The following is a 13,489-nucleotide window of genomic DNA, read 5'->3' as shown; positions in this document are numbered from 1 at the left end:
CTGCCAAAAAAAAAAAAAAGGCTGGGGTGGGGAGTAAAGCATAGAATTATATTCTCAGCTGATTGCTTGTGCTACAATTGATCGTGGCACAGAGCAAACAGCTGAGTGCTTCCTTCTTAGCGCTGTGGGGCTGGGGAGGTCACTCCTGCTGCAGTTTCCAGCCTGTAAGGACTCGCTTTTGATAGCAGCATACCGGCTACCTTGTGCTGTAGCTGCTGTGGGTGGGGGTGAGTGAGAGAGAGAAAGAGAAAGAAAGAGAGAAAGAAAGAGAAAGAGAGAAATCGATCAGGCAGGTCACTTTATTCTGTACTTTGTGAGGGTCTGTCTGTGTTCTGCATGTGTGACCCAGCTAAGGATGTTCTGTGAGCTTGTAGTTTCTTGGCTTGTTCTGTTTTCCTAATAGGTGTATTGGTGTTTAGGGCCTGGTGTAATTTTTGCAGTGCTGCCTTTTCATAGGTAAGGTTGTTACTATTTGAGCTCCATAATGCAGGTGTAACTTTGTGCGCATTATTTCAGATCCTGGAAGTCTGATAGGTGCTATATTTTTGTTTTGCACAGAATGCAAAGTGGCTTTTTTTGGGTTTCCATTCCAGTTTCTGTTTCCATATTTGTAATCTTTCTATACTTGGTGAGGTTGATTCTATGGTGTGTGACAGAGGTGAAATATTTTACTAGCATGTAGGCATTTGTATCAATATTATTTGTTGTGTTTTCTCAATAGAACATGCATTGGTGGTAAATTACTGTTTTTTCATAAGGAGGACTATTGCACCTGATAGGAGAGAGTGTATATGTTGCTGTTATTGAGATGTCACCAGAAATATTTTTTTTTGGTATGGTAAATTGAATGGGGCATGTCCTAGTTCTGCTCTGCACCCATTGTTGGGGGTTCCTGTGGAATGCAGAGTGTTTGTTTACATTTAGCCTGGTGATGGTCACATGTTCAGTGTGTCACGCATGTGAGAACCATATGTCAGGTGTGTCCTGACAGAAAAAAGGTTGAGAACCACTGGTCTAGATAGTCTTAGCAAAGGTCAATTTGCCAGTAAAGATCAGGAGGAAATGAGCAGGACTTAACAGAAGATAAAATAGAAGTAATATCAGAATCAATTATGCTGTAAAAAGTATTTCACTTGGACTCCTTACAATTGCTCACTGCAGCCAGAAGCAAAATCTACATGAATCACAGGAAAGAAGATTTGTAAGAGATAAATCTTTCTGATACTGTAATCAGCAAATCTCACTACTAACATTAGTAGTTCTCAAGCAATAACTTCACCTTTCAAAACAATTCTAGTGGTCAATTTAAGGAAACCTCTAACGCAGTGTTTCCCAACCCTCCTCCAAAGGCACACTTAACCAGTCAGGTTTTCAGGATATCTGTAATGAATATGCATGAGATGATTTACATACATTGGACATTTGGTATATGGCAATCTGTGTCATGCATATTCATTGTGGCAATCCTGAAAACCTGACTGGATAGATATACCTCCAGGATAGGGTTGGGCAACACTGCCCTAGTAATAAAAAAATCTCTTAGTAGTTAATAGGATCTTCCTATAGCTCCATAATGCCAAATCTATAGTCGCCTTTGTAACAGTCATCAGGATGTTTTGACCATAGGTGCTCAGCTTTTCACGAATGCTGTTTGGCTCCTTTGAATGTCATGGAGCCCACTGAGAATTGGTACTTTTTTGTCTTTTAGTTTGCTTTAAACACTATTTTGTAAGCAACTGTAAAAAGATTAAATTAGATGTCTCTACCAAAGTTGTTACATTTTGGTCTAATGGAGACAAGTATGTCTTTAAAAAATGAGGATTCAATTTTTTTTTCATATCAATTGACTCTCAAAAAGTTTTACCTTCTACAAGGCAAGGCAACACTTTACCAACTTGAGTTACTGCTAATGTAAACTGAATACAAATTGATCAGTCCAGAGTACTTCTGTCATCTATAAATCTTGGACACATGCTCAGTATAGCTCAAAGGTCTTTTAGCTTGGAAAGACTAATCCGTCCATTGATGATGTCACTGCACATGTATTGGTTAATTTATCCTGCTGTCTACGGAAAGTAAACTTGCTTTTTGTGCGTAAAATATATGTGCATGTGTTTTAAAAAATGGATAGAGAAAATATACATTTTCTTGCATGGGAAATATTTGTATGTACTGAAATGACAAGTGCAGTTTTGAAGCAGAAATACACAGTTCTTTATAAACTCTGCAGCTCCCACTCCATAGTTTATAAAATACTAGCATTAATCACCATGCGTTCACTTACATGCACAAATGATGTACTGTGGATCACTGAAAATTGGGTTCACTACGTTTGCATTAGATGAAAGGGTGTAAACATTTAACAAGTTTGCTTACCATAAATGGTGTTTTCTGTAGGTAGCAGAATTAATTAGCCATTATATGTGGGCGACATCATTCGGCAGCACTGAACAGACTAGTTTCTCCAAGCTGTAGAGCTTTTGGCTCTAGTAAGCATGTGAGAGAGTTCCCGCCTCGTGAGTCTCTTTACACAGCTAGATTCAGCTCAGTTACTGACTAATCAACTCTCCAGGAAATGGGCAGGTATTCCATGGCTAATTCATCTTGCTATCTACAGAAAACATTGTTTACGGTAAGCAAACTTGCTTTTTCCATCGATAAGCAGGCTTAATTAGCCATAATATGTGGGGAGTCCCAAGCTGAGCAGAGCAATTACTTGGTAAGCAACCTGGAATCCACTGTGGAGAACGGACTACAGCAAGAACAGTTTTTGTAAAACAGCTTGTCCGAATCTATAGAGTATAGTATAATAGGGGCTGATGAGTAAAGATGCTCCTACCATGTGACAGGGGCCAGCCAATGGCACGGATACCCTGTCACATGGTAAGGGCAAAGGGGCATCGGCGCCATTTTATTTTAGCGCAGCTGATGCCTGGGAACGGGAAATCGTCCCCCGAGGCCCCCCTGGACCACCAGGTAATGTTAAAAGGTTTTGTTTTTTTTTGGGGGGGGGGGGGGGGGGGTCGATTTTATTTATTTATTTAACATTTTTTATATACCGAAATTCTAGCAACAATGTTGCTAATCATTTCGGTTTACATATAACATTGGAGTGACTAACATGTGAGTCTTACATGGAACAGGAAAATGAACTTGGAGAAAATTGAATAAATACTAATAACCAATAACATTAAAACAGCAACAGTAGTAATAGACATGTTATATACAGGCGATTAAAATGAATCAGTTATGAATAAGATATCTGCAAAATAGACAAGAGGGAAAGGAAATTAATTCTTTAGTTGTTGAGCTAAGAGGTATTATATGGCATAGACCTGGAGAAGGGATTTGTGGAAAGTACTCAATCATAGGCTTGAGAGAAAAGCCAAGTTTTAAGTCTTTTTTTAAAAGTGAGGGGGCATTGTTCAAGCCTAAGATCCGAAGGTAGAGAGTTCCAGTGGATCGGACCTGCAGTGGAGAAGGCTCTTTTGTTTGATGAAATTTTGAGTGGAGGGATTTTCAGAGAGCCTTTTTGCGCAGTTCTCAGTGGACGGGATGAAGTATGTAGCTGAAATGGGATCCTGAGGTCTAGGTATGAGGCTTTGTAAATGGATTTATGAATGGATGAAAGGGTTTTGTAGGTGATTCTGTGTTTTATAGGGAGCCAATGTAGATTTTTTAATATTGGTGTTATGTGGTCCCTTTTTTTTGCTTTAGTTAAGATCCTGGCAGTGGCATTCTGGAGCATTTGTAGCGGTTTCAGGGAGATATCAGGGAGATATGTTCTAAAGTTCCATGTGGCACCTGACCACCAAACTGAGTAACACAGCCACTGTTGATTTCCATTTCATCTATAGTCTAGACAAAGAGCTGGAAAGATGGCAAGGACTGCATCCCCCTTTGTCTGTAAGCAGCAAGCAAAATGGCCCCAGTTATATTCAATGCTGTCTAGGTGTCAATGTTTGATGTTATAATCTCCATTTACACCCTCCCTTGTATATACTTCTCACAGAGCAGCAGACATTTCTCATCATTTAAAGGGTCTCATTTAAAGGGTCTCATTTAAAGGGTCTCATTTAAAGGGTCGGGTGGGTTTTTTGTTTAGCGGCGCGGGCCTCCCTAAAAAAAAAAAAAAATTAGCGATGTGAATTGGAATCGGAAACGATTCCAATTCACATATCTTAATGATCAGATTCCCCCCCCCCCCCCCCAGCCAAACCTGATCGTTAAGACGATCTGGCACACGATTCACATCTCTAATAATATGCATTAAATGCATCGTAGTTTGCATCAGGTGCATAGTGCTAGGAAAGCATCACTATGTCATCAAGAGTGGTATGCACTGTAGTGATGTGCATAAAGCACGTCGGTGTAGCATGCATCAGTTCATCGGGTCTCTGGCTCCTGGATATGCCATGTATCAGCACAATGCCTCAGGCACAACAGTGCACCATACTTTGGTTGTGTTGGTACACTGGTCTTCTGGTGCTTCGATGCACTGTGCTTCAAAAGTATTAATGCGCCATGTGGTGCACCGTGTGCTGCCAGTGCCGAAGGTGGTCATGCTGATGGTGCCAGTGCATCAAACTTAGGATAATTATATTTCTTCAACGCAGACTGGACTGGCTCCACGGAATGCCGCTTCTACTTCAATACTGAGCAGCCAGTTAAACTTGACCCTGACGTCTTGGCGTAAATGGATGAGGAAGTTTTTGAAGAACTTCTACTCAAGCCTTTTCCTGGGGAAGCAGACAACACTGTACTAAGGAATACCTCTGGAGAGATTTATGCAGTTCTTCCATGCACAAAGCCCTAGATCTCTGGGATATCCATTCACAGGCTTCACAGTTTTTCTGGTTGTGATCCGGCCCCAGAGAACATCGATCATAGCAGTCTGTGAGGAACATGATTTCTCCACATGGTCAGTTCTTAAAATCATTCACCATAGTAGTTTCTTTTTTCTTCTAGTCCAACATTCTTCTACGAGAAAACACTTTTTTTTATTATTTTGGGTAGCACATAAAAGTGCTGTTTTGTGGCTGCAGAAGGCAGAAAAATGTTTTTGACTAAACAACTACCCTGAAGGAAAAAAAGAGAGGACAAACGCTTTAGCTCGGACAAAAAATTGACTGAGAAAGCTCATGAGACAACTCCCATGCAGGAACTCCCGCACATGATCAATACAGCTAAGAGTTCTACTGCTTGCAAAGACAAGTTTTTTTGGCGCTGCCAGATGATGCCACCCACATGTAATTGCTAATTTCAGCCTACTTATTAATGGAAAATCACAAGTGCTACCTCACTTTTGACACCCAGGAGATCATTTTAGCAACATCTAAAGAGTTCAATTCACATGTGATCTTAAAACAGAAGAGAGGATTTATAATAGAAACCAAATGACCACAAAAGGTATAAACAGTGTATAAGAAGCAAATATTTTCCAGGGCTCAAGAATTTCTAGAAAAAGGCTTCATGATAGGTTCAGAAGTAATATACTTCTTCACAGAAAACGTGGTTTATCATGAAACAGCCGCTCATTTGAACTGGTAGAGGCAAAAACAGTAACAGAATTCAAAAGCAAAGGATAAACGCAGAAGATCCTTGGTTGACAGGAAAAGCCATACACCAAATGTAATCTATAGAACTGCAAAAGGAAGCAGGAAGCACTTTGGAGTAAACTAGATGAACCTAACAGTTCTGATTTTTAACTACCTTTATTAATTTGCCAACATATTAACTGCGTTTACCAGACAGGCTACAAAGGGGAAAACAAACAAAAAATTAGACAAACAAAATGAATGTAAAAATATATTAGCTGTGCCTATATTATTCTGCTGCTGCTATCACAGCCAACATAAAATACACACAAGGAGGGTCCTGAAAAGCCACATACGGATTTAAGTTTCAAGTTGACATACATAGATTAGCAATTTCAAATGGACTCATAAGAATATATTTCACAGTGTACTTCTTCCTCATGCTTCACATCTGCTATACAAATCACAAGCTATATGAAAATCTCGAAGCCAACATTGCTTCAATAAAAAATAAACACTTTATTCTTCTGCAAATGTTTAAAATATGACTAGATTTTCAGAGATTAAATCTAAAACTGACTAATGCAGAATGTCTAACTTAAGTCTGGAAACTAAAAGCCATGCATGACATTAATATGCTGCAATCCTGGGATCCATGGTAAATGCCACACCATCTTTCTGGCCACCTGTGCTTTCTCAGTTCTTCCACATTTACCTCTAAGACCTTTCAAGAGTTCAGTTAGATATAAACAGCTGAACTGAAGATCTTGAAGGTCTTATTGCAAATAAAAATTGACATTTAAACCCAAGCATCTGTGAAAGCCTGGCATAAACAGAGCCTACACCTGCCACTTCAAATCTTGCCCAGGTTACATGCAAGGCAGATTTTCAGCTTCTGAATTTCCTCTGTTGTGTAAGGACTGTGGTTACACCTGTTTTAGTCAAGTTTCCCCAAAACCACCATTTGGATTCCTCAGCTACTATAAAACCTTCCATCTGACCCAGTTTTAAACTAGTGACACTGGGTCCCTGGTTAAGGCTTGTGCCAGACTGTTATCTAATCTGTGCACACATGTATAGACAGAAAATTGAAGCTAAGAGTTTCATAAAGCCTTATTTCACTGCCTTCTGAGAATATCAAACCATGAAACTCAAGCTGGAATACATAAAGAAACGGAAAGCATCCAATTTGTGTGTATTTTGGAGGGAGGGTGGACGTGAACTTATTTTCTCCACACTGAGGTCCAAGAATGCCAACTATTTCAGAGCTAGAAAGTGGAAACTTGAAAAATGAATCTGTAAATGCACCTATGCTATGCATCACCCACCATTCTCTCAAACTTTTATACACTTAGTTGTGTCGGGAGGGTATCATTTTGTTTCATGATAAATCTCTGAAAAGCAGGATTCTTATATCACAGGAATATTTTCTTTGTAAACTGTAATACCTTTTCATAACCAATATTATACACTGTGCAAATCGCATTTGCAGGATATTAAAGAGCAGCAGCTCATAGCAAAACAGCAGGTCCCAACAGCCATATAAACTTAAAGAACTGCCAGGATGTTAAATCATTTTGTCTTCACATTCATCCTATGTACAATTATACAGTCATACTAAGTTTGACTTTTCATCACGACTTTCATGGTTTTCATGTTTAGGAATTAATGATTTGGGGGGGGGGTTTGGTTTTTTTAAATTCTTTGACTTTGTTTTATTTATATTCCACTTTTCATGACTGGTCAACCACTTCAAAGTGTATTATATTCAGGTATTGTAAGTATTTCCCGCTCCTCAGAACCTATAATTTAAGGGGTATATTTACTGAGTCACCTTAGGCATTTACTGTGCAGTAAATCCCTTGTGGTAGCAATAACATGGTATTTTATCTGAAATATCACAAAAATGGTAATGAGCTGCTTTGCATGCAAAGAATCTAATTACTAGTAAATTTTATGGTAATAAAAAAAGTGTGCCTAAAAAGTCACAAGCTGCTTTATATTTCTGAAAGTTAGCTATAACTCAGAAGTTGTAACTAACTTTCCTCAGAAGCGCTGGAAGGCTAATGTGTATCCCAATGCTCCTGAGCAGTTTCTTAAAGGGCCATTGCAGCCCAAACAATCCCCGCCCAAAATGTGCTGATACCCCTTAAGGGGAACCCGAAGCTTAATTTTAAGGAATTTTTTTCTAAAAGCTTATCTCCTGCCTCCATGGCTGGAATACTGGGAGACTTTTTAGATCCAATTAGTGGGAAACTATTGGAATTTCCTGAGATGCAGGCGAAGTTCGGACCCAAAAGCATTCACTTTCTAGGATATGCTCGGTTAAGTATGTTTGTAAAAGGTATTATGGGCAAAAGTGAATTCCCATTAGAAAATGCATCTTAATTACTGCTCCCGAGTGTTTCAAGGGAAGCAAGGCTCTTTATCCCTACTGAATAAATATTGTCAGAATGTTACTGAATACCCGATATTAGATAGATTGGTGATAAAATGGCAGTGAGATCTGCGGGAGGCAGAGAAGTCCATTAACGGCTATTAATCAATTATACTTAGGGAATAGCCACTGCTATTAATTGCATCAGTAGCATGGGTTCTTCTTAGTGTTTGGGTAATTGCCAGGTTCTTGTGGCCTGGTTTTGGCCTCTGTTGGAAACAGGATGCTGGGCTTGATGGACCCTTGGTCTGACCCAGCATGGCAATTTCTTACGTTCTTATGAGGAGCTAGACACTCTGATGTTAAGAGTGCTATCTGTTCATCCCTAAGATCACAACAAATGTGAATTTGAGGGAATTGCAGTGTAAAGTGTTTCATAGGATACTATGTTCTCCACAAAGGGCATAATCGGATGGGACTGACAACCTCAGAGGATTGCGGGAAGTGTACACAAAACACCTGCGACTGATTCATACCCTCTGGGATTGCCCACAAATCCATTCTTTTTGGGAAACTGTCCGCCTCTTATTGTCCAAAATGTTTCATACCACAATAGCTTGGTCTTGTGCATTTTGTTTACTGCATAATGATGTTGGGGATCTTTCTCTGAATCATGATAATATACTGTTCTTTGTCAAACATGCCTTATTGCGAAGAGATGCATCCTGATCCGGTGGACGGGCACCGCACCGCCAGATGGTGTGTTATGGAAGGAGCGAATGACAGAACTTTTTCAGCTGGAATACAGATCCCTGTTTTCCTCTTACATAGCAAAAAAGAAATTATGGTTTACAGGGATCTGGTATCAGTTTTACTGCTCACTTCCCTCTTCCACGCAGCGGTTACTTCCTCTACCTGACCAGCCATCTGATCATACACGGCCTCCTGTGTAGGACGGACCTTGCAGAGTTGTTTTTGTTTTCGTCTACTGAATTTCTGGACACCTACTGGTTTTTGGATGTTTTTTTAGGGATGTGGTTGTTAACTTCTGGCAAGCAATTTGACTGTATTGGGAACTTTGCAGGGGGAGAGGGAAGTAGGGCTGGGGAGTTAAGGGGGTGAAAAGGGTTAAAATGTTAGTGGGATGTCAGACATACTGTGTGAAAATTAACACTGTGTCACTATTGTTGTGTTTGCTTCTGATATCCTCAATAAAAAGGTTTTGGAAAAAGAAAATAAAAAATTTTCCAGCGTTGCTTAGGGTGTATAATTGATCATGTTTTTTTAATGGTAAGAAAAAAGGATCTCAAGTATCAGCATAGAGAAGAATGGGAAGACGGAAAGGGTAAGAAAAACACTGAGGGGGCGAGGAGAGGTGAGACTGTGGACTGGAAAACGTAGGGGGGGGAGGATGAGAAGATGAGCGGATTAGAGATGAGGGAGAAGAAGCCTGAGGAGAGAGAGGACTGGGAGTGGGGGAGAAGGAGAGAGTATTGGGGATGGGGAAAATAGGAAGAGGATCAGGAACCAGAAAGGAGGGGGAACAGGAAGGATTTATATCAGGGCTTGGAAGTTGGGTTCCAGCATCTGGAGCAAAGAGAGCAGTCGAAAAGAAGGGAGGTTCAACAATCAGGGGGACAGAATATGAGATGAAAAACAGACAGACACATCCAAATTGCAGTGGTAGGAGAGAGGATGTGTCCCTGCTCTGCTCCGGTCCCATCCTCTAACTTCCCATTCAATATGGTGATCCCTTCTCTCTGACATATGCACTGTCCTCCACACCCATCCCCTCTCTCACACAGTCACATGCCCCCCCCCCCCAGCCGATCCCCTCTCATCTAACAGCCCTTCTCCTCACTCCCCAATCAGCCCTACTTCTCAGCCTATCCAAAATGTTGCCTCTTTGCTCCCCCAGACTCTCTTTATCCCTAGCTGCTGTCTCTCCACCACAATAAACCCCCTCTCATACCCAGAATACCTTCTCATTCCCAGTTCATAACCTTGTCACTATAGCTGATCCCAATGGGCAAAAGAAAAGCAGCAATGACAGTGACAGGAAAGGATAAGAGGGGGTGGGGGGTAAGGAGCAGAACAGCTTTTCTTTGCTCTGCTCTGTCCCCTTCAGGCTCAACCTGTCCCCTGCTGTTCACTGCATGCTGCCTGAGAAAAGGAGGAGGATACAGAGGACTTTTCCCTGCTGAGTGAGATGCGCCACAGCTGGAATGCAGCAAATCTTCAACCAGCCTGCTGTCTCCAGATTTTGGACGCCCTAGGCACAGGCCTAGTATTGCCCATTGGTATGGATTCTAGGTCATATTTTCTGTTCTCCCCACTTTCAGCAACCAAAGATCCTTTGTGCTTATCCCCTGCCCTCTTAAACTCCATTACTGTTTCATCTACCACCTTCCACCATGGTTGACAGACTACATAGGTCTGCAGAAAAACAAGTTCAAATACGTTCAAATCAGGTGTGCGGATGAAAAAGCTCAGATGAGTCTTGAACGTGACCAGAAAAGCCTTCTAAGCTTTTCTAGAGTCATGCAAAAATCTCTTCGCATTGGCGTCACTTCTGTGGCTGATTTTTCTTGCTTATCAATGGAAAATAAGTTAATTTTGTGACTTTAAGGTCAGCAGTTTTGAAAACCCTTTAGTAAATCTGTCCCTGTGAGAAATTCTTACCTGTCCATCAAAGTCCAAGAAGCTTTGCGTGGCAATCTAAAAACAGAACCAAAACGACAGTGTCAGTGAAAGGCAAGCAAGTATCAAAATCCTTGTGTTGCCAATCCAAATTCTCTAGATTTCGATTATAGGCCTTTACTTTAAGTTTCCCATCTCAGTGCATTTCAGACTATATTCTTATGCTTTGGGATGTTCAATTACTATTAATATTTTACTTGTACAAATACCTTTCATTCACAAAAAAATTTCAAAAATTTACAATTGGATTAGTTATTAGAGCTGTGTGTTATAGCTACAGAAGTATTTATTTATTTTTAAAATGTCTATGCCACTAATTTCCAAAACAATGGTTCAATGTGGTTTAACAGTACACTCATAAAATCATAAAAATGTAAACATTTTATAAAATATAACAAAATTGTTTTCATAAAATTAAAAGTTTTCACATTTTTTCTAAACAGTTTCAAATCCTTTTCCAACCATAACTTTAATGGCAATGCATTCCATAATGAAGGTGCAACATGTGAGAAAGCTCTGCTGCGTGTCATTTGTAACATTCTCACACTGGACGAACTGCCAACAAATTACCTGAGTTTGATCTTAGCTGCCTTTTGGGAATGTATTTTTTAAATGTATTTACTAGAGAGCATGGATCTCCTAAATCTAACAACTTAAAAATGATGACTAATACTTTTATATTGAGTATGCCATTTTACAGGCAACCAAAGTAATCAGTCCAAAACTGGACTAATATGGTCAGTACATTTGCGATCCTTCAGAATCCATGCTGCTGTATGTTGAATTAACTGTAATGTTCTTGTGCTTTTTTTTGAGGTAAAACAAACAAAAAGACTATTACAGTAATCTTTGATTAAATAAGACTGCCTGTAAAAGTGACATAGAAAAACAAGTCAAAAAATGTTTTAGCATCAGCATTTTCAGCTTAAAGAAAAAAAGAGTTCTTAAATGCGCCTTAAAAGTCAATTGATAGTCTAGTGTCACCTCAAGATTCCTAGCCTCAGTTACCAAAATTAGTTTTCCCTAAGAATGTTACATTAACCATTTACTGAGCAAAGAAGGGTTTTTTGGGTTTTTTTTAACATTCAATGCCAAGTGCTTGTCACCAATTCATTTCTTCATTTCCATCATACATAACTGAAAATGGGTAGCTGGAAAAGCATCATCTATGCTCGGAATGTATTATCTGAATATTGTCAGCATAGAAAAAAAATACCCCTTGCAATACATCACACAATGGACACAAAAATAATTTTAAAAAAATTGAAGACAAGGCTGATCCTTGAAGAACATCAGAATCACTTTCTCCAAGATGAAAACTTTTCCTTATACTGAAGTTGAAAATGTCTATTTGTCAAAAATGATTCAAACCAATGAAGTACAGTTCCACCAATGCCAAATAAGTGTAACCAGCATCATAACTTCTTATGTTCTATGGCTTCGAATGCTGTACTAATATCTAGTTGCACAAGGACTCCCAATGTATTCCGTTCCAAATCACAATAAAGACTATCAGTCAAAGACAACAGCAGAATCTCTGTCCCATGGTTCTAACAAAAACCATATTGCTTTGTCTCTCTTATTGAGTTTTCCTCTAAAAATCTTCTAATTACACATATACACATTTCTCTATCATCTTACCAAATGTAGGTATATTTGAGATAGGACGAAAGTTAGAGACATTTGTCAAAATTAGAGGGATTTTTTTGGACTAGTCATACAGTGACCTTTTTTAGTCTATCTGGAACAGTACTACAGTAGGTATCTTATTAACCATTTAAACCATAAGACATGTCCTTTAAATCCTTAATAAAGGAAAAAGGACAAGGATCCAACACAGAGTGTGTTTGCTTCAGGCCATTTATGATACTTGTTGTGTCCATTAATATTACCTGTCTGAATAATGGCCAACTAATATTTTTAGTCTAAAGGAAAAAAAACACTACTTTCTCTAGGCGGATCAAACTGGATTTTTATTTTATCAATTTTGACCTGAAAAAAATTTGCCAAACTATCACAATCAGGAATCAGTTGATTAATCACTTTTTTTTCTTGTTAAATGTTTCACAGTCACAAAAAGTTCTAAAGGACTGTTTAATGATTGCAGAATCCTAGCTTGAGTAGCTGTTCTGAGTTGCCCTACAGCATTTCTCATATTCTAACTGTAATACATATTTGTTTAGAACTTGGATTTTTATCTCTTCTCTATTCTTTTTCTAACTTATACAATACGCGTTTACTCTGCACTAAAGGCAGAGGTATACCACCAAGCTCTCCTACATAATGATCTTGAGGAAATTTCCCTTATGGGTGCTGGTTGATAATATGATCCAGCCCATATGGAAAGCCATAATTCACACAACTCCTTGGAAGATAAATAATTTTTTATGCACAGTAAAGCATTTAGATCTAACAAATCTCTTATGCTAGGCATTGACCTCACTTTTCCCTAACAATACTTTGATACGTACATATCTTAGCCAATGTGATTACTTTAAACAAAAGTAGACAGTGGTCACTCCAGGAGAGTTTTACACCTGTGGGGTATCTACACTATCTTTACAAGACTCATGCTGAAATATTAAAGCCTTGTTGGGATATGTATGGGAAATATTAAAGCCTTGTTGGGATATGGACATGGATTTGAGATCGAGAATGTGCACAGATAAGTGATAGGGAAGTTCCCTGCAGTAAGACTGTATATGAGAAAATTGTGTGTCGGCGTTATTGAGAACTGTTTGGTGCTTTGTGAAGAAGTTTGAAGAAGTTTAAAAAAGCCTATTCGTGGGTAGATACAATCTCATGAAAAAGTTTTAAGTCACTATTCACTTAAAAAATTCAATCACATTAAAAAACAGAAAAAGTATTCACGGGT

General features: G+C 39.1%; 1 protein-coding gene across 7 annotated transcripts in view; it reads right to left on the bottom strand.

Annotated features, from left to right (window-relative positions):
- NDRG3 (NDRG family member 3) overlaps positions 1–13,489 on the bottom strand; it is a 219,394-nt gene that overhangs the window by 168,028 nt on the left and 37,877 nt on the right. For all 7 annotated transcript variants that reach the window (XM_029614181.1, XM_029614180.1, XM_029614176.1 and 4 more), the window contains one exon: positions 10,597–10,632. In XM_029614181.1, coding sequence (XP_029470041.1) covers positions 10,597–10,632 — 36 coding nt within the window. The remainder of the gene's footprint in view (positions 1–10,596; positions 10,633–13,489) is intronic.

Source organism: Rhinatrema bivittatum, chromosome 8, assembly GCF_901001135.1.
Source record: "Rhinatrema bivittatum chromosome 8, aRhiBiv1.1, whole genome shotgun sequence".
Classification (NCBI taxonomy): domain Eukaryota; kingdom Metazoa; phylum Chordata; class Amphibia; order Gymnophiona; family Rhinatrematidae; genus Rhinatrema; species Rhinatrema bivittatum.
This window is presented reverse-complemented; position numbering and strand designations above follow the sequence as displayed.